The sequence below is a fragment of the Drosophila pseudoobscura genome, chromosome 2 (genome assembly GCF_009870125.1).
Source record: "Drosophila pseudoobscura strain MV-25-SWS-2005 chromosome 2, UCI_Dpse_MV25, whole genome shotgun sequence".
Lineage (NCBI taxonomy): Eukaryota > Metazoa > Arthropoda > Insecta > Diptera > Drosophilidae > Drosophila > Drosophila pseudoobscura.
Genome location: NC_046679.1, coordinates 1,420,715 through 1,441,750, shown reverse-complemented (window position 1 = coordinate 1,441,750; position 21,036 = coordinate 1,420,715). Strand labels below are relative to the sequence as shown.

At 48.5% G+C, this 21,036-nt stretch overlaps 3 protein-coding genes across 3 annotated transcripts in view; 2 read left to right on the top strand and 1 right to left on the bottom strand.

Annotated features, from left to right (window-relative positions):
- Positions 1-11,615, top strand: part of 5-HT7 (5-hydroxytryptamine receptor 7) — a 52,565-nt gene extending 40,950 nt beyond the window's left edge. Inside the window, exons 3-4 of the mRNA XM_001357545.4 lie at positions 2,487-2,594; positions 8,066-11,615. Of these exons, the coding sequence (XP_001357582.3) occupies positions 8,634-10,355 (1,722 nt within the window). The 5' untranslated portion in view covers positions 2,487-2,594; positions 8,066-8,633 and the 3' untranslated portion in view covers positions 10,356-11,615. The remainder of the gene's footprint in view (positions 1-2,486; positions 2,595-8,065) is intronic.
- A 4,276-nt stretch (positions 11,616-15,891) lies between these two features.
- On the top strand, positions 15,892-17,236 carry Ctr1C (Copper transporter 1C). Its single transcript, XM_001357546.4, has one exon. It carries the CDS (start codon positions 16,006-16,008, stop codon positions 17,134-17,136), a length of 1,131 nt encoding a protein of 376 aa, XP_001357583.3. The 5' UTR covers positions 15,892-16,005; the 3' UTR covers positions 17,137-17,236.
- A 1,008-nt stretch (positions 17,237-18,244) lies between these two features.
- On the bottom strand, positions 18,245-20,742 carry LOC117185676 (uncharacterized). Its single transcript, XM_033385973.1, has one exon. It carries the CDS (start codon positions 20,638-20,640, stop codon positions 18,367-18,369), a length of 2,274 nt encoding a protein of 757 aa, XP_033241864.1. The 5' UTR covers positions 20,641-20,742; the 3' UTR covers positions 18,245-18,366.
- Between the last annotated feature and the right edge of the window lie 294 nt (positions 20,743-21,036).

Below are 21,036 nucleotides of genomic sequence, written 5' to 3'. Positions count from 1 at the left end.
GCTCTGCTCTGCTCTGCTCTGCTCTATAGTGCACTGCAATAGTGCTGAAAATATGGTCTCTGGGCTATGGGGCAGTGGAGGGAACGAATTGAGCGCAGAGATACTTTTATGATGGATGGACACTCGCTGTTTGTTCCTGCAGAGAATTGCCAAGTCATTTCGGGGATGTTGTTCCCGAAAGGGAAAACCGATTGCTCGCATACTCACATCCGGACCTCTCCACTTCTTGGATACCATTCAAAAATAGTCCATTCAGTAAGCGGAAACAAAGCAAATAATTTATATATCTTCACAGTTTCTCCGCATGGAAAATAGTCACCTCTCAGCTTTCAGACTTGCAACTTGGGAGTCTCTAAGGTATACAAAAATTGGAAGAACTGTATTGATTGATATCTACCCCATGCTATAGAGTATTTACGCGTCTGCTTTGTCCAATTTTTCTGCATTTTCCGACCGTTCTTTACCCCCCCCGCTGATGCGCTTTCCGCTGGCTGCGCACATAAATATGCAATAGAAACTTTTCTCACGTTTTTGATTGCAATTTTTTTTTTGTGCAGCATCATAAATATTTAATGTTTACTTTCGCTGGAGCTTCATTTTTATTTCCCGCTTATTTCCGGCCAGACCCAGCAGCAGCGATCGCTGCACACTTGTCCGGAAAATGCAGTTGAAGGGGCGGCAGGCCGCCCTCTTGATTGCTTTTGGTACATAAAAGACTGCTACAAAGTGCCGAGTGGGCGGTGCCCCGTTTTAATGGCCTTATTAATATAAAGATGGATAAGTCACTGCTTGTGACCGAAAACCCACACGATGCACTTCATTAACTTAATTAAAAACTTGGCGACAGCACCACAAACCCCACGGCACACATGAAGGGCGCACAGATGTTGCAACATCCAGGAGATATCGCTCGGGCTCGTGCTCGTGCCTGTGCAAGTGCAGCGGCGGAAACCGCAAAGCAAGTCAATTCCAGCTGAGTGCAAATAATGCGTTCGCTCTCACAGATCCACGCTCGAGTCCCTGCGACATTCATAACGCTGGCTGCCACACACGAAGCGCAAACTCAATTAAAAACTGTCGAGCTGTTGCCGCCATGCTGCACTTTCACCCGCTGACTGGAGTTGATTGTCATTATCATACACAGTGATACATTCTCCACAATTCTCTATTTATCTTGCCTTTTCTCTCGTTACTTCTCAGTATCCCTCTCTCTCTCTTTTGTTCTCATTCTCCATCTCTGTAAGAGGTGGAAAAAGCATTCCCATTGCAGAGCCTCGGGTCCCTTTTATTCTGGCTTTCCTCAGTACTTAACGCCGCATGTAAATGCATTTGTTTGCTGCTGCATCCAGCAGCTGTTCATTTCTTTCATTTGGGATTTCTAATTCCTCTTTGCCTGCCTCCGGACTTAATGGGATTTTAAATGGAGTTTTCATTTATAAATTAGCAGTCTTTCCATGCCTGAAATTACCAGCAGTCCTCACATAATTCGTAGACTGAAAGGCCACTCGTTTAGTTTCATAAATGTGCTTCAGGAATCAGTCATTTGAATTCTCTCAGACTTCTCGCAATGTTCTCAAATCTCGGTCTCGTGTTCCCAGTTCTCTCTAATGCAAATAGAGCATCCAAAGACACTAAGAACTGAGTGATTGAGGTTGTTGTCTGGCTGTCTGACTATCTAGGGAAGCTGCTGCTGCATGTTTGGAATTTTTATGTTGTGTGTGCAACTGGGTGGCACTCATCGGTTCTAGTCTGCTGCACTGTGCTGTGTTCGGTGTTCGACTGCAGCCAAGGCCTGGCTACAGTGTCTCAAATGCGGCTAAGCATGACGTTGATGAAGCGCATGCAACAGCTCAACTTAGTTGAAGGGGCATGTTGCAGGTTGCCAGTGCCGTTGCTGTTGCTGTTGCTGTTGTTGCTGCCACCTAAATTTGTTGCTGACAATTTCTTGTTAGCGCTTGCTGTTCATGTTGTGGCTTCGCGCTTTCTGTGTGCGTGCGTGTGTCTGTCTGTCAGTGTTCTAGACGATAAATTTTCAATTTTCTAACTTGCCACAGAGTGCGTTCGTATGTGTGTGTGTGTGTGGGTGTACGGCAGCCTTTCAACGTTTCCGCCTGTTTAGCCACCGTTGAGCGCAGCACAACATGGCGTATGATTGATGCCGTCTCAAGCAGACACACGACGGCGGCAGACAGTGGAAGGTGGGCTTATTATATTTACATAAAAAACCAGAAAAAATACCCCTTCGAGCCGAAGCGTTTGATGCCCTTACATATGAAGAGTTTCCGACAATCTGCGCGCGGATTTCAGAGATCACAGAACCCTCTGGAAGGGGATGAAAGGGTGTAGTGTGGGGAGTTCTATAAACTGTCTGGATGTCTGGGGTTGTGATAGAGTGCCTCCAGGCATAAGCCAGCCTCAACTCTCATTATGCGCTAAGGTTCTTTAATTACTTACACACACCTCATAACTTATCTCTTTCATTGCAGGCAAGGTGTTGAGGAGGTCTAAAGAGGTCTAAGCCCTAAAGAGAGATACGAGTACTCGTACGAGGAGAAGTAAACGGACACGGAGTAGCAGAAGAAGAAGGAAAAAGGGTGAGTAAATGCGAAAGGGAAATGAGAGTATGCGAAGTACAGGATTAGCAGTGAAAGGATATCCTTAGCCGACATCATCGTAGAAAGAATTTAATATCGAAATTATTGCGAGGATACGAATGCATTCGCCCCACTTCACTGGCTAGAAAACAATTCAATTAAGAGACAAAGTTATCCGACAGCCATATAAAAAGATTTTATGACTCCTCTCCCAGGATCATGGCCAAGACCAACTCTCCGTTTCCCCAAAGCTGCATCTAAGTCTGATGCTGATGCTGACGCTGGCTAGCAATCTCATAAAAGTCGGGACAGGACACGGATATTGAGTGGAAAATTGTTGGGGGACCAGAGATGCCAGATGCACTTTGCTGCGATGCAGCAGCTGCAGCAGCAGCAGCAGGAGCTGCTCCTACAGATTGCATTAGATTAGAGCAGCAATGGAGGCAGGATGTGCTTTGTATCTGCAGTGAAAGAATTCGTTCATTCGTTCCCCTGTATCTGAGCCACAATCAAATCAATTGAGACTTGGCGAGTTCTGAAACTGATTGAAATGCGAGACTGTGCCGCTGGAAAAAATCCAGCATGTTGGCAATTGGCCAACAATTAGCTGGGCCAAAGAGTAACACGAGCCGGCCTGCCACACAATGGGGCATCGGGACAAAAGGCTCTTTTTGTGACTGAAATGTTTCCGCGAATAAATGCGAAATGGTACGAAATGGCTTTTATGATGATGTCACAGCGCGCCAGAGAAATAATTTTAAAACCCAATAAATTGTCCAGAAAAACACAAAGCAACAAAATGAGCTATAAAATGGAAGAGACAACAACGGGAGCAGCAAACATTTGACTTGACAAAACGAACGAGCATTTATGTGGCCTGGCATGGCATATCGAAGAAAGGAACGCAACGGAACGGAACGAAACGAACATAAATTCCTTGGGTCTCCTGGCCCAGGGAATCATCGGCTTTTTCCCCCCAAAAAAACATAAATAATCAAATGAAAATAACAAAAGACGCAAACAAAATATGTAAATGTTTGCTTCTGTAGACTGCAAATGGCAAGAGCAGCGCAAAAGCGTATTTGCAGGCAGGAAGGACCCGCAATTTATGGAAAACTCAATGCTTTATTACATCGCACACGCACACAGGCAAGCAAATTCGTGTACCTCATACATATGTACATCCGTACATGTGTATATGCAAATCATATCACTCATACGCCCACGTGAACTTTAAATGCAAAGGCATTATCAAAAATGAAACACCAGCGAGAATGTCAGGCCAGAAAAAACATCATGATGGGCTCGCTGTACGTGTAAGAGGGGATGGCAGAGGGTCTCCAAAGATAAGCAAATTCCTTTACTCTCTCTCAGTCTCTCTCTCTCTTCTTTCTACACATGTTTTGTGCACAAATTTTATTATGCACACAAATAAACAAGCGCACGCACACTGAAGCACAGGTACACCCATCAGACACTTCCTGTAGCGCGTACATATGGCAGCCATTTTACATGAACAGAACAGTTGTGTTATACAACACTGAAAAAAAATGAAATTAATGGCAAGCACTAAGCACTTTTGTGGCTCACTTGACCTTGACACACACATCTTCCACTTGAAGAAATTAATGGACTAGCACTAACAATTCTCAGTGCTCCAAAATGGGAAGCAACCTCTGGAAGCCCACACTTTTTGTGGGACAGTGTAAGCGCGCTGGCAAAAAATATATGATTCGAAATCAACGCATTCATTATTTACAGCCATGCCAACGCTGCGCACAACGAGAAAGGGAAAATGGGAAAAGTGTAAGGGAATGTAAGCCAGCAGCAGCTTGACACATAAACATCAAGAGCGCAAGAATCTGGTGTTGGTGCTACCCTCTGCCACAAATTCGACAGCCTGCCCCCTGCCTCAAGCCTCAAGCCTCACGCCTCACGCCTCAAACCTTTAGCTGAAAGCCAACCTGCCACCGAAAGGGGCGCCAATGTCGACAGCGGCAATTTAAAATTGCTGGCTTTTTAACTCGCATCCATTTACAGCAATTTGGTGTGCTCTCGAGGCGTGTGTCAGACAGCAGACAGCAGTGTGTCCCGTCCGTCCCCCGTGTGATGTGTCAGGTTGGAATTACATGAGGCACTTGGAGCCTGCCATGGAGCCATGGCATATAAATAAGCAGAAAACGGAAACGAAAACGAAAAACATGAAGGCAAAATTGAAAGCAAAGCCGTCATGAGAAATCAAATTTTATGACTTCGTAATTGAAATTCGCTCACGGAGCATATGAAATGAGTTACGCATACGACCCATCGACCCATGGAACCATGGACTGCACAGATTTCCCAGCACCAGCACTCCAATTGGTCCGAGAGCCTTAGTAGCTTCTAATTTGACCAACTTTTGGATTAAACATTTACTTGATTGAAGAAGACGCCCTGCCACAAACGACTGGTAGATTCGGTGCCATAATTTGCCAGAATGAGGAAAACATTTTCCGAGGGGAGTCTGCCTTGCGATGCACACAAGAAACATTTTATCTGCAGTCTGTAAAGGCTGTTTACATCACAGAAAATAAGTGGCACCTGTAGCCTTTGGAAGATAGAGACCTAAATGGTATGAGCAACTTAGCAGCGGGTATCTCATTATTCAGAGACTGCACCACCCTTAGTGGCTTTTATTTCCCATGGATTTATTTATATATGTATACCTATTATATCCCTCAGTGAGTCACTTGTTTCGTGACTTTCGAGTCTCAGCCGCAAATCTGCTCAGCTTTAAAAATTCTATCTGGTAAAAAGAGCAAAAGAAAGAAAAGCTTAAGTGCCGGCGCCAAGCCAACCCCAAACCACAGCAAAGGAGTGGCAATGTGGCAGACTGCAGAGTGGCAGAGAGGCAGTGGAGGAGCAGGTCCGCAGCAGACCATAAACTGCAACCATCAACTGCATTGCATGCCCCCTTTTTCGAGTGGCTGTTGGGCTGCTGTTGCTGCTGTGAGGCATGGGGCATGGGGTATGAAACAATTGTTGGGGATATCTGAATCTGGGGAAAATTAAGTTTACGCTCGCTGATTTTAAAAAGCACTTTATATTTTTGGGGAGCAGCGAAAACTTGAGCTCGAGGATTTGCAAGCGTCTGCGCAGCCATAAAATATATTTTGTGTTAACTGAAAGGAAAACCATGAATTGGCCAGTGAATCCTCTGCTCCTCCTCTCCGCAGAACTTAATAATGCAGAAGGAGACTGGAAATCCGTGCTCATTCCGATTGCGCCGCAGTAAATAGTTTGCAAGAGCAGTCGGGAATCAGGACAGGGACTCCGCATCAGGCACCGCATCTGCAAATAGTTTGCCCAACAAATTTCAGACTCCAGAACTAAAATTATGCTTGTTTTGTAACAGTTCTACTCGGGACAAGAAATCGCAGGCTCCTGTCAGCCCCCCCTGTCAGCGGCGTCGAGCTACTGCGGCAAACCTCAAGACGATGCCGCAGAGGGGCTGGGCTAGGCTGTGCTGCTGGAAAAGTATCTGAAAAGTTGTGCGCTGCGGGCTCAGCTCGTCTTGTGCTGGGAACGTATTAGGAATGTCAAATAGTGAGGAAGACGTGCGGTGGTGGCAATCAAAAGACGAACTGCCAGGTGGATTCGGTGTGGCAGGAAAAATAAAGAAAAATAAGGCTCATACGGGAGCTGGTACATAAATATATTAAAACCTATGAATATTTAGGCCCCTGTCGGCTTTGGCAATAACACAAACGACCAGCCAAAATGTGGGGGAATTTTAAGCCCTAGTCAAACATCTTTCCCCCCTGCGCACAATTCATAATTAAATTACATTATTTATGTCCTGTTGTCGGGAGAATTCATCCGAACGGAACTCCCGACTTGGCAACTGTCCCCCGAAGCTTAAAGCGGCTTACGATTTGTTATTTGCTGACCAAATAATTGGCCAGCTCTCGGGCCTCTGCCCGGGCCTGTCCCCGGCCATGTCAGACCCCTGCCAGGGACCGCCTGCTGTCCGCTTGATTAGCATAATTAACACTCGGTTTCAGCCCCATTTGAGTGCACACTCACGGAAATGCAGTCATGCGCATGGAAATCAATAGACAATTTCCCACCAGAGATGAAATTTTGCGAAATTCGTTGCACTCGAAATAAAATGAAAACCATAATGATTAGAGCACACTGCTGCTCGGAGTTTGGTAATTATTATGCCATCCTATTATCCGATATCTAACCAATTTTCGTTGGCATATTTCCAAATGGCTCTGCTGTGGTTTGTGCGGCGATTGATACTGATTCTATCAGGGATGAGGTGTGATATAAATAATTATGGAAATATGATGGGAATAAAATTGAGATTTATCCCAGGCTCACCATCAACTGAAGTCATAATCCTACACATCCTTTGGAGAGATGAACCATGCAGAGTCCGCGCAGCTTTAGGGATTACACTTTAAACACTTGCACAATAGTTTTTTAATGATGCAAATCCCCCATTTAATTCTTTTGTTTTAAATTTCACTGTAAATTTGGACTCTGGCAAAGAGGGTCACACCTGCAGCACAGGTGTGGCATCGTCTGGCCGTCTAGACACTTGCCCCCCCACCTCCATTCTCCGCTCCGTCAGGCTCGATTGCCACTCAGCCGCATTCAATAAATTCTAAAACCGAGACACATGAGAGAGCGAAGCCTCTCAAAGCCAAACCAAATGCTTTTTTAAAGCCAGTCCTCGATTGCGGTGGCAGCTTGAGCCCGGTTCGACGACCGTTTTTGCTGAGGTTCCAATGGAATTCAATTAGGAGAGAAATGTATAAATTTTACTCGTACTTGGGGTCGCGGTTCTACTTCGACTCCATCGTCTTCTAGGACTGCTGACCGCAAAGGAGGAGGATGCGGAGTAGCCGCAGTGAAAAAGAAATAAATAAAATTGCGAAACGGAAGCTGGCAACAAAAATGGCTACAACAATGGCGGGAGACGCCGCCTTTTAGCTGCCCTTTTGTTTATTTGTTTCGTATTTTCCAGAGCGTCAAGTGCTTGTGAGCGTGAGCTGCGGTTTTCCCAACGATTCAATAATCAAAAGAAGTATGAAAATTAATACAAAGGGACGCCAGTGCGGACGCACAGCCGCCAGGATGACTCGTGGGAAATGAGGAAAATGCTTAGCGGAGTACACAAACCGAAGCGAAAATGGCCGTCGGGCCATGAAAACGTTCGCGGTTCCTTCTGCTTCTCGCTTTATTTATTTTCGTCTTTCATTCTGCGTGTTTCATTGTTTAAAAATGGTTCCCTGGAAATTGTAACAACTGCGACCATCATTAGGGCGACATGTGCGTGCACGAGAGGAGCTGCGCCTTGGAGCTGCGACTGAGACAGATTTATTTTATGAGAATTTAAATTGAGAATTTAATACCGACCTGTTTGCACTTTATAAATATCAGCAAGTAATATTCTTTACGTTTCTCTCCACTCTTTGCAGGCAGTCGGCAATCGCACAGAGATCCGCTTCACCCATAAATCCAACAGCCACAAACTGCTCCGGAGATAGATGCCCGGCATAGATATAGTGGAGTAATCCCCATAAAAGTCAATGTTCTGGGCGACATCAAGCGAAATCATTTAATAGGCAGCCGGCAGCTACGTTTTTATTAAGCATACGCCGCGTTGCCCAGCCAAAACCGGAGAAGAAGAAGGTAGAGGAGTACCCTGACCCACATAAATTAGTAATCAAGCGACACAAAGGCCAAACGCCAAACGCCAGAGGCTGAGCTCTGGGAACTGCGAGCTGGGAGCTGGGAACTGGTGGACGGGGAGAAACTAATAAGAGACGACTTATTCTTATTGAAATTATGATTAATGACGGGAATATTGCACGACAACAGCGAAGGGTAAATCAAGGCATTGTGTGGCATTAGTTGTGCTTCATAATGATGAGCACAATGATCAAGATGATGATGATGAGCAGCAGTAGCAGCAGATTAGTGCTGTATCGCCACCACCTGACGAATTGAAACCGCGCAATTCTGGAACACAAGGAACCCCGTTTGATGGCTTCGTCCGTGCCGGAGTGCGTTGCAGCCGCGGCTGCAGCGGCAGCCCGACGGCGACGCCATCAGAGCAACCACCGTACACTGATCTCCACCGCCACACTGACGCTGCTTATACTCTTCCTCAGCAGCTGGGTGGCCTATGCAGCGGCCAAGGCGGCTACCACGGCCACCCCACCACGACTCGAGGAGAGCGGCACGGAGTCGGAGTCGGTCACGATCACGGACTTCAACAGCAGCAGCGCCTTCCTGGGAGCCGTGGCAGCCGCTTCGTCCTCGGCTTCAGCTTCGGCCTTCACCGCCACGACAGCGCTACCATACCCATACTCCTCAGTGTCGCTCAACAGCAGCCCCGTGGCGATCATAGCCCATCAGGGCATCACCAGCAGCATTGCGGACAACAACACCACTTTGGGGCCGCTTTCGGACACCCCGTTGCTGATTGAGGAGTTCGCGGCCGGGGAGTTCGTCCTGCCCCCGCTGCAGTCCATTTTCGTGAGCCTCGTCTTGCTAATTGTGATCCTGGGCACCGTGGTGGGCAACGTCCTGGTCTGCATCGCCGTGTGCATGGTGCGGAAGCTGAGGCGCCCCTGCAATTACCTGCTCGTCTCCCTGGCCCTCTCTGACCTGTGCGTCGCTCTGCTGGTTATGCCCATGGCCCTGCTCTACGAGGTTCTGGAGAAGTGGAACTTCGGTCCGCTGCTCTGCGACATCTGGGTGTCCTTCGATGTACTCTGCTGCACCGCCTCGATCCTCAACCTGTGCGCCATCTCCGTGGACCGCTACCTGGCCATCACCAAGCCCCTGGAGTACGGCGTGAAGCGGACGCCCCGTCGGATGATGCTCTGTGTGATGGTTGTGTGGCTGGCCGCCGCCTGCATCTCGCTGCCGCCGCTGCTGATACTGGGCAACGAGCACGAGGACGAGGACGGAATGCCTATCTGTACGGTGTGCCAGAACTTCGCATATCAGATCTATGCCACGCTGGGCTCCTTCTACATCCCGCTTTCCGTGATGCTGTTCGTCTACTACCAGATCTTCAGGGCTGCCCGTCGCATCGTCCTCGAGGAGAAGCGGGCCCAGACTCATCTCCAGAAGGCGCTCAACGGCAAGGGCTCACCCACTGCCGCCGATCCGCCGCTGGGCCACACGGAGCTGGTCAGCGGCAATGGACAGCGGCACAGCAGCGTGGGCAACACCTCCCTCACATACTCCACCTGTGGGGGACTCAGCAGCGGGGGCGGGGCCATCAGTGGCGGTCCTTCTGGGGGACATCACGGTGGCCACCATGGCAGCGGGGGCGGTGCGAGCGGCTCCACCGGACTCCTGGGGTCGCCGCACCACAAAAAGCTCCGCTTTCAGTTGGCGAAGGAGAAGAAGGCCTCCACCACGCTGGGCATCATAATGTCGGCCTTCACCGTCTGCTGGCTGCCCTTCTTCATCCTGGCCCTCATCCGGCCCTTCGAGACGATGCACGTGCCACCCTCACTCTCCTCCCTCTTCCTGTGGCTGGGCTACGCCAACTCCCTGCTGAATCCCATCATCTACGCCACCCTCAACCGCGACTTCCGCAAGCCCTTCCAGGAGATCCTCTACTTCCGCTGCTCCAGCCTGAACACGATGATGCGCGAGAACTACTACCAGGATCAGTACGGGGAGCCGCCCTCGCAGCGGGTGATGTTGGGGGATGAGCGGCACGGAGCCAGAGAGAGTTTTCTCTAAGGGATAATGGACGCTCAAAGGCAGGGATGTCGTGTCACGGCATGGAGACTCTGCTTCCGGGGACAAACGATGACATCTTTGCTCACTCACTCACTCACTCACAAACATTTAGTCACACACATACACGCATATAAAAAGAGTATTTGTATGTAGTAGTGTTAGTAGTGCACCGCCCCCCTACATACGCATATGCACGTGGATATGGATATGCACGTGCATGTGTGTAGGTGCGAGATAACATATATGTAGACGACTCCTCTAAACGTAACTCGTTGTTGTAATTTTAAAAGGTAGATCTATAAGTATTCACACGTACACATACACACGGTTGTAACTGTGACAGGTTTCTACGGTTCCTTTTATGTTTCGAAAACAATCAGCACCGGAAATGAGCCACAATCGTTATCGAATCTATCTGATATCCTATCCTCCCTGGTTCCCCTAGTAGGCCACTCCCCAATCGCTAGAGATACTCAAAACAGAGCCAAAAATTAACCTAATTAATAATCTAGATACGTATCGATAACCTACTACGATATAATTATGTTCTGTGCAAGGACCCAAGCATTCTCTGTAAATACGGTTCAAGGGCTCTGTTTCTATACATAATAAACATATACGATTATACTATATATATTGTACGAGTGCTCAAGGGAGAACTACACTACCTATAATATTGTACTATATTTTGTAACTTTCTGCATTAGTCCTTCGTTGTATTTTGTATGAAAAAGTCACGCCTCTCTGTGATACCAAACATTAAGCATTATCGTACTCTTATGTTTAGATTGAAGAATCGAAGCTGCATCAGACGTAACGGAACGGAACGGAACACACGCAACACCTACTTATACAAACAAACATTTAGATATAGTCTCTACTAAGTGTGCATGTTTTTATTGTATATGATATGTATGTATGTAATGATATTCACAAGAAACCAAACCAAAACCACAAGCGAAAGATAAACTATCAAAACTATTTACATACATACCACACCAAACCACACCCCTCCCGCACTCATGAGACGAAGCCATGACAAGAAACTAAGCTAAAGCCTAGATAATATTGCAGAACTAGAGTTCTCTATGAAAACTACAAACATAACATCAAATATTATAGTAACTATAACAAAACAAAACAAAAGCTTACCAAACTGCAGAACTGCATTTGAAAACTGTTTTTCCAAAGAGCGCAGGTGCAGGTGCAGAAGTTAATGCATCAAATAAAAGGCAAACCGTATAAATGTAATTTAAACAACTCTCGTTTTCTTCTATTCTGGACTCACTGCAATGGTCATTCTTACTTCGTAGAAAGAGGTTTGTTTTCAGTGAAGTACAGTTGATTACTACGACTACGGTATACCTAGCAATCAGAAGTGGAAAATGTTCAATTTTAATCTTTACCCCCAGCTGGTTAAAGTAGTACTTATTAATGATACCTATCACTGCAGTGCCATCTGCATCGGCCTTAGTTTACACCCTCAAGAAACGAGCATGCCCTCTATACTGCAAACCTCTGGTCCAATTACTTGGCCTTCAAGTTACTCTAAATTGTCCCCTTTGTTAGTGAATTTTTTTCTTAAAAGTCTGTCATTTATTGAAGCGGCGACAAAGTGCCACCAGCCTCCAGCAAGTGACTCATTGAATAGTATCTCACTGTCGAGCCATAGAATTTGAGCCAAAAAGTGCGCAATGGAAATTAAATTCTATGCCAGAATTCATAAAAAGCGACAGCAGGAGAAGAATTGAATTCAAATTCAACAAGAGCATGGAAAATGGAAAATGTGAAATGGAAAATGTGAAATGGAAAATGCGAAGCGAGGCGAAGTGCAGCAGCTGGCGGCCGTAGTTAATGCAGAAGAATGTCAACCCAGTGGGAAATTTAACGGACAGCAAGTGGCTTTAACCCGAACACAAAAAGCGTCTATGGCAATGGCAGTGGCAGTGGCAGAGGCAGACTCTTATTCTACCATTCGAGTGTATTCTGTGCTCATTGAAAGTGACAAGTTGGGCAAACGTGCAGAATGCACGTTCCGGAAACGGAAGCTAAAGCAAAAGCTGGCGCCAACATGGGGAAAATATCAAAAGGCGAACGAGCAGAACTAACAAACATCTGTGGCGGATAGAGGAGCCATAGCCGTGTGGCGCTCTCCCATGCAAATATCTGCACATTTCACTATTTTTTTCTGGGGCACGGCACAGCATAGACATAGACATAAACAAGGCGAATGTTTCGGAGCGAAAGATCTGGGCGGGCAGCCACTTTTCGCAGAGATTCGCAGGATGTGGGGAAAAAGCTCTTGAAAAAGGGTATGACAATGACAAAGTGATGCGGATCTGACGGCGCCAGCAGCAGGACGAGCTCCGGGTTGCTCCGGGCTGCTCCGGGCTCCTCCTGGCTGCCTGCTGATAAATGATGATTTTACGCCCGTACATGAGGGGATGCCATTTTATGAGCTCCAGCAGCCGAGCCAAAAAACACACCAAGCACAAGGCCACGCCTTCCATTCACCCACTCATCCACGGATGCAGGATGTGGATGTGGATGTGGGATGTGAACAGGAGAATGCCTGTTTCAGTTAAGCGGATTTTTGCATTCAAATTCCAAGGATAAAAAAAGGAAAGCTGACGATTGCAGCAAAACTGTTGCAGCTCGAGCGAGGGCGAAGAGTCCGCCCTGCAGCTTTATGAGCGCTCTTTTCTATTAGTGTTTTTCGTGACACTAATGCGACGCTTATGAAACAACGGGACTCGTTGTCGGGGCTGCTGTCAGGGACAGCGTCGGTGTTTTAGAAAATGTCGCTTATGACATGTATCTGTAGTTGTCAGGCCCATAACCATGAAGTGTTAACAAGCATGTGCCACATAAATCAACATAGAGCCGGGACGGCTTTGGCAGACAGGGGACAGCGGAGAGGACCCTTTTCTGGACAGACCCACTAAAAATTGGGAAAGTCTGAAAAACAATAAAAGCAAAAGGCAGAGTGCCAGAGTGCGGCACGTAACAAAAAACCCCCAATTGAGCTCAATTTCCTGTGAGTGGCACTCTCCTCTGGAATGTTTCAGAGTGGAAAGGCCGCTAAAGTGACTCTACTTACGAGCAGAGTAGCTCCATTTGTCCGATAACGCAATCGAAAGTCGAAAATCGAAAATCAATAGCCCATCCCACGCATAATGGAGAGCAAATGTCAATGCTGTAAGGTAATAAGACAAATTTCCAAATGTATTTGCCGAACAGCAAAACGAAATGAGCTCGAGTTTCAGCTATAAAGGCGACAGACCATCCACAAATGACAATCAGATGGTGGTTGGAGGATGGTGGACTCCTCCTAGAGGGATGTTAAATTTAATAAATATCCAAGTAGCATCTCGGGAAAATGGCAATCTAATATTTTGTGCGAGTATTCAATGACTCAAACAAAGAAATATGAAACCCAATCAGCTTAGAGTTGATGTATTGCTCAAGTGCTTTGAAGGAAACCAACCGCAAAGCATACACATTTTTCAAAGTTGAAAATCCACATTGCTACAGAAATAATACGCATCCGACAGTTCCATGCCCAAGAATACGCAGCACCTACAACTTTGCAAATGTGTGAAAATGTATTCGAAACAAATTATGTAAATTATTTCAAGCCCTAACAACTCCGTTTCAACATGACGCGATAGGCATCTGCTCTGCAGCCCCGAGACCCATTTAGCCTCTCGCTCTGCCCATTTTTTCATTGTTGTAATTGTGGAAAATGTTTTATTAAATGCGGTCCTGCTGGACCGGTGTCACGTCACCCAGTCGAGCCAAGCCGAAAATGAAGAAAGTGCGGGAAAAGTGAGCTGAAATGTCTGGGAATTTGTACAAAATTAAGTTGATTAAATGGACTTAGCAGCGCGATTACACGCAAGGCTGGACGGGTCCTTAAGCGCCCTGCCCTGCCCTACCCTGCGTGCGGCCCTACTTTTGGGCTTGTCGTAGAACATTTTTCATTCTTTCGTCTAATTCATTGCCGTCACTGCTAGTGGTTCGGCTCCTATCCATTGACAGGAGCCCGTCCAGGGACGGACGGCAGCAATGCGGCGAAACTTTGACCATCGAAATCTGGGGCAGAGTCCCGTGGGAGCAGTCGACTTTGGCTTCGTTAAATGTCGCATGATTAACGCTTTGCTCTAGAAGACAATTGATAAAGAATGGAACGGAAGGGCCAGCAGGATTTTGGAACGGGCTCCCAAGATGCTTTAAGCCCGTGTCGGGCTGCGCACAATGGACAATGGACCACGGACAATGCAGCTTTTCCTTGTGTAACAAGAGAAAAGAAAAGATGCTTGGGAACCTGGCTCAACTTAATGCGAGCAGAGTAGGGGATGGGCATGCAAGGAGTAGTTCTGTAAGTGTGCATTAGTTTCCCATTTCTCCAGAGCATTCAGCATTCGTCTGGGCTGTGTCTGCGCTTTTTGTTGGCCTTCCTTGCTTCCTTGTTTCTTTCCGTCTTGACAATTAAGGTCGGTCTGTGCAGCTGCCATAGAGCAGCCAAGAGAAGCATTTAATGCAGGAATCACTTTGTTTTAGGACCCGTTGCGGCTCGGGGTGCCTCGCGTGGATGCTCCTTTGTTTTTTGTGTTAGCTCTGGTCGAAAAAAACAAAACAGAAATTGCGGAAAAAGAGGAAAAAACCACGCTGCGATGGCTGCTGCAAGCATTCGAAATGATTAATGTGCCGGATCCTGAACGGAACTGGAACAGAACAGGAGGAGCATTAATGGGCGGTCAGTGAGGCGTTCTCTCCGACAGCTAGTGGCTTCATTTTGTCGGTCCCACTCCATGGCTGCCTGCCAAGTCTTCCAGCCATGTCTTCACGTACACGCTAAAAAAAAGGCGAACAAAAGATTGCAGCACGTTTTGGCTCAAAAATCCCTGTTCCGTTTGGCAATCAGCGGCAGGCCCATAAATAAACTCGCCGCGCACCACGCTGCGTATGATTAATATTTAGTATTACACAATCTAATGGTAGACTCGTGAGCAATTTCCAGTGTTTTCCAGTGGATGTGCACCCAGTGTACGAGTACGATCTTAATTTCGGTGCCTCGCTTAAATCTTTATTAATATGCCAGGAGTCCGTCTCATCCGCGCGTCTGATGAAAAACGGTTGCCATCAGCATTAGCGGCATCAAATTTGCCCGGGTGTCTTGCCCCTCAGAAGCACCAACGGCACAACTGCATTGATTTTGTGTGCGCAGAGTCCGGAGAGTCCGTAGAGTGCGAACAGCTCCAGCCACATGCCATTTATGTTAATGATTACCCAGAATTGGCAGTGGAATCCGGCGAAATTGACGCCTATCTAGTGGTGGAGAGGTGGGGGAGCATGTGCCATCAATTACGGACAAATTGAGGTAGATCTCATTCGACAAGGCCAACACCATTTTCCGTTGGATTGGGGGAAGCTGAGGTTTGTTCAACGGAGTCCCATAGCACACAGATATGATGTATATCAGGAATAGCTTAATGTGTTTAAGCGCACATAAAGCCCACTCTGTGATTTACTTCATGTATTCAATATCTCATAGTTTCATTCAAAGTTTGTTTGATTCAGTAATGAAAGTATAAATATCTATAACCATTTGTTAATTGTGAACCGTCGAAAGAGACGACATTTCAATATGAGTCTGAGGCATGACCACTACGGAGGAATAGAATATTTCCAGGAAGCCGAAGCCCTTCCGCATCCACAACACGGGCCCGCTGACAAGATGGCTGATGACCATGTGGGTCGTGGGCATGATATGCCGATGGTCTTCCACGGTGGCTACAACGAGACCATCCTGTTCAAGTTTTGGCAATGCGACACCCGGCTGGCGTTGGCCTTCTCTTGCCTGAGCATCTTCATTTTGGCCATTCTCTACGAGGCTCTCAAGTTCTTCCGCGATTGGCTCTTCCGGAAACGCAAGCGGCGCATACAGGGGGGCTACGACAACTACAGTCCATCCCGTAACCGTCCTTACAATTACTACGACTACTATCGTCAGCCACACCCACAGATGCAGCGACATTTACAGCCACATCTACAGCCACGTCTACAGCCACAGCCACAGCTACAGCCACAGCCTCAGCTAACAGGCCGCATACAGACATATGTGTATCGACCGCCCCAGGTGCGCCGACCAGTGCAGGCCCAATCTCCTGCCCCAACCGCAGCCCCAACCTCCATTACATACTTTTCGGATGGTGAGTCCATATCCACATTGGGTGACCTACCCACGTCCTCATCGAGTGATCAAGCCGTGCCGAGATCGGCCAGTAATCGTTCGGCAACAACGGATGCTCAAGCTATTCAAACATCGGACTTCCAAGCAGCGACCGCCTCGGACGACAAAAGCCCGAAGACCTCACTGATCTCTCAAGCCTGGAAAAAGTTGGGGCTGGACGCATCAAGTGCCTCCAGATCGGGTGGCCAAGGAACGTCGACATCGGCCGCCCAAGGTGTATCTACAGCAAATGCGCATACGCACATTCGTCGGCCCGGTCCGCCGGGTCCGCCGGGTCCATCCCGTCTTCTGGCGGCAGTGGAGAGCCAGGACACCGGCGAGTCTTTTACGTGCGATTTTTATCTGTCACCGCTGCATATTGCTCAGACCTTTCTTCACATGCTGCAGGTCCTGATCTCCTTCTTGCTGATGCTCGTCTTCATGAGCTTTAATGTTTGGCTCTGCCTCGCAGTGCTCCTCGGCGCGGGCATGGGCTATTTCCTCTTCTTCCCCCTGAGTACTAGTGTCCAGGAGCACTGCAACTGAGGCAAGCGCCGAGTCCTGAAACCTGAGTCCATGTTCCATGTCCCGGCTAATGCGCATGCTAATGTATTTTTCTAATTAAAGCAAGTTGTTAAAATCATAACGGCTCGACGGGTCCTCGCTCCTCTACCTAATTGTTAATGTTTATGGCTCGTAAAACAATGGATGCAGCAGCGTCTTCCAAATTGCCAGCCAGTTTGGTCCTGGCCTTCATGCTGGCTAACTAGGCGTATGCGTAACGCCTGGCCAGCGGGGCGTGGCGTGCGAGTGTGATAGGAAGGCGAGGACAGCCAGGAGGCGTATCGCTCAGCATTTTTATGCGTTATTCTTGGATATTTTTGTATCTGCCGCCCGAGTTTACGAGAGCACCCCCCACCTTCTGCTTGCCGGACCACTGTGTGTGGTCTCCAGGTGAGGGCCAAGGATGCCGAGATGCTGGGGGATACTGACGTTTATTTGCCCCGTGTCTGGCATTTTCATTATGCCATAATTATGAGGGCGATAAAGCAGCTCCGTGTTTGCTTTTCGGCACATGAAAACGGTAAACGGAAATGGACGCCATTGTTGTCTGTCGTGTGTCGTCTGTCGGGTACTTGCTCGTCGATTGCGCTCCCAGTTATCGGCGCTTCCACTTTCAATTAATATTTTAATAAGCAGCCTTTTTGCCGTTTGGCAGGCGGATAACGCAATTTGGCCTTACCACGCCCCGCTGCAACCGAAGCAGAAAGCAGGCCACGGCACGGCCTGACACAACAGCCGCAGAAGGTAAGCACGGCCACAGAGGAGGAGCAGCAGCAGGAGTCACACGGGAGCTGGCCAAGGCAAAAGCGGCTTTAATAATTCAGCCACACTCGAATATGGGTACCTGCGAGTCTTGACCAATGCGCAGGGCCTGCATGGCCAAGAGCGGAAACGGAAATGCGTCCATGCATAACAATTTTACATAGAAGAAGAAGGTGGAGAAGCCTGCTGGACATGTGAGCAACGGCTGGCAGACCACAACTACAGTTTCAATTAAATAAGGATTGTGGTGGAGGAGAACGAGAAGGATGAGGGCGAGTGGTCGAGGCAGACACTAACTGAAGTTGGAGAGTAATTGGAAAATTTTAAATTGTAATTAAACATCTACAATTTATTTACCTCAAGGTTCTACAATAATATTGTGTTTCAAAAAAAGACAGAGCTGCACATTAGTTTTTTTCAACCAGTTGTTCTCTGCTCCAAAAAACATGTCTATTTTCTCCGAGTACGAAGTGTCTTGTTGATGCTGAAGCCCGTGTCGCGGAAGGCGGCCGGCATGTAGGCGTAGAAGATCTCGCCTGGCGGCGCGTCACACAGGGGCGAACGCATGGCGGAGAAGAACACTCGTCCCACTGACATGAGGGCCTCCACAAAGAGATTCGTCTGGTGTTCTCGGAGGTGCTTGGAGAAGTTCTTTGAGGGCCGCTGATGCCGGGCGTTTGGCAGGCTGGGCGGCTTTACCAGCGGGTAATTCATGAGTTCATACAGGAGAGTCATGTGGAAATTGTTATGTAAATAGCTGCGCTTCCGCTCGGCCGGGGTGTAGCGCTTGCCGTAGCGCGAGCAGATCCACTCGAGGAGGTACGGCACAGAGTGAACGTTGGGCAGAGTGGGCAGGACATAGCGATGATCCTTTCCGACAGTTTCGAGTCCCTTTTTTAGCATTCTCTTCATCAGAAGGATATCCTCTGGGTCGTAGTACTGCTGGCCAAAGTTCAGGCGGCGTTCCTTCTTGAGCTCTGATTTGCGGAGCACCAATCGTTCGTATTCCTCATTGAAGATTTCTGTATCCTTGGCGAACACGCGCTTGGCTGCTCTGTCCACCAAATTGCTCACGGAGTCGTCTTCCTCTCTATTGAGGGCGGCGTTCAGGAACTCGCAGTCCTCGTCCAGGGCCTTCAAAAAAGCTGCTTTCAGCCTCAAGTTCTGGTCGTCCAAACGAGTGGCCTTCGAGGGTCCAAAGAGCCGGCGATAGTTGAACTTGAATTCCGCAGCTTTTTGTGTTCCCACCTCAAACACCTTCATGCTGTCGCTGCAGCTTTGCGACTGAGGAGGAGAAGGAGCAGAAGGAGCATTCTCCTTGTCCCCATCATTGCTCAGCTTCTCATCCTCGTCGCCAAGCTTCAGAAACTGCATCAAGCTGCTGGGGCGTCCAAGTCGCTTGCCCGTGCACGGCACTGGCAGACCGTTCTCCGGGTCGTACATCTCACAGCTCGCACAATCCATCGGCTCCAAATTGAAGCCTCGACTGCAGTGTGGGATCACAGGTTTCACTCCCTGTAGCAGTCTCACATGTGAAGAGCCATCGCCATCGCCATCCCCATCGCCACCGCCACCGCCAGATCGTTTGCGTAGACACAAAATGTTCGCATTCATCGGTGCACCATCGCAGGCGCAGCTGAACAGCTGCTTCCTGGTCGAGGCCTGGCGTGTCCTCGTCGCCATCTCGTGGAACTGCGCCTGGCAGCAGGCGACCATCTGCTCCAGCTCGGAAATGACCTGCTTCCGTCGCCGCTGCTGTAATCGGTTCGGGGCGGTGAGCAGCTCCTCGCACTGCTGCTTCTTCAGTGCCTCCAGCTGGACCTTCAGCGACTTCTCCATCTCTCTGATGCGCTGGTGGTGGGTGCACAGGGCCTCCACGTCATGGGCGGGGAGCTCGGCCGCGTCGAAGGAGGCAATGATGTTGCGGATCTCCTCGTAGAGAATGGAGCGGGATATGCGGTGGGCGTCGCTAATGACGTAGTGGCCGAACCAGCGGGATAAGAGCGGTGATTCGCCCGCCTCCCGGGGTGTTTCACCCAGCATAGCCGGACGGGCGGGAACTTCGGACATGATGTTCATAGTGGGCCGCCAGGGCCGGAAGGCTGGAGGCTCCTGGAAGTACGGCCATAGTGGACGTGTTAGATCCATCTTCTTTGGGCTCCGTTTCTCAGTCTCTGATCGAAGGTCGTCAAGCCTTTGGCTCTGCTTCTGAAGTGGCTCCGCATTGACATTGGCCATGTCCGTTTGGGTGTCATTTGGAAGCGGCAGCACGCGATCCAGCTCCTGGAGGGTAGGGTACAGGTCCAGCCAGAAGATGGCCGACATGATGATCTGCTCGTTGACGTCATAGGCTCGACCGTGGGCCTCCGTCTTGTAGCACATCTCCATGAGGAACCAGAGAAAGGCCAGGTTGTTGCCTCTGCTCATGCGCATCAACTTTATCAGCGTTTTCTTGGACGGTCGGGGACGCAGCCCAATGACCTCCACCAAACGCCACGTTCGCCGAGTCGTCCATTGCTCCATGTCATCGCGCAGCGCATCGCTTATGGCCAGAGCTGCGTTCATCTGCGGTTTGGATAAGTTGCGATACCACCCGGCTTCAATGCATGCCAGCTCGCTATCGACTTCGAGTCCCAGGTGCTTTTGGATGTATCGAAGGGTTTGCAGCCCCTGGGGATCGCGATGACTCGAGCATCGCTCAGATCTTCCTGGATCTTCTTTCATATTACGTGGAGATTGAATTTCGTCCTACTAAAAATTAATGTTACTAAAACCGAAAACGAATCAATTGAAAAACTGAGTATGTCAGTTTTGTGAAAGTGTTTGAAGTGTTGGGCAGTGCCTGCCAAAACTGTCTCATTCTCAAGTTTCCTTCTCCCTCCACTCAAAAATAAATGATTTGGCGCCAGTCCGTGTGACGTCTGTCCTTTCTCCCGCTTTCAGCCTCACACGGGTCCTGGTCCAACTCTGAATGTCCGTCCTGCCATCGTCCAAAATGCTATAAATTGCCCTCGTGTGCGAATGTCGCCTAAGTGTTTTCCTTCTATTCTATTCTTGTGGCGCACAGATTTTGGTGGGTGGAGGTGGAGGCGGATGCGGAGTCTGAGTGTATCATTAATT

Coding starts and splice junctions, on each gene's coding strand:
- Ctr1C (XM_001357546.4), top strand. CDS start 16,006: ATGAGTCTGAGGCATGACCACTACGGAGGAATAGAATATTTCCAGGAA.
- LOC117185676 (XM_033385973.1), bottom strand. CDS start 20,640: ATGAAAGAAGATCCAGGAAGATCTGAGCGATGCTCGAGTCATCGCGAT.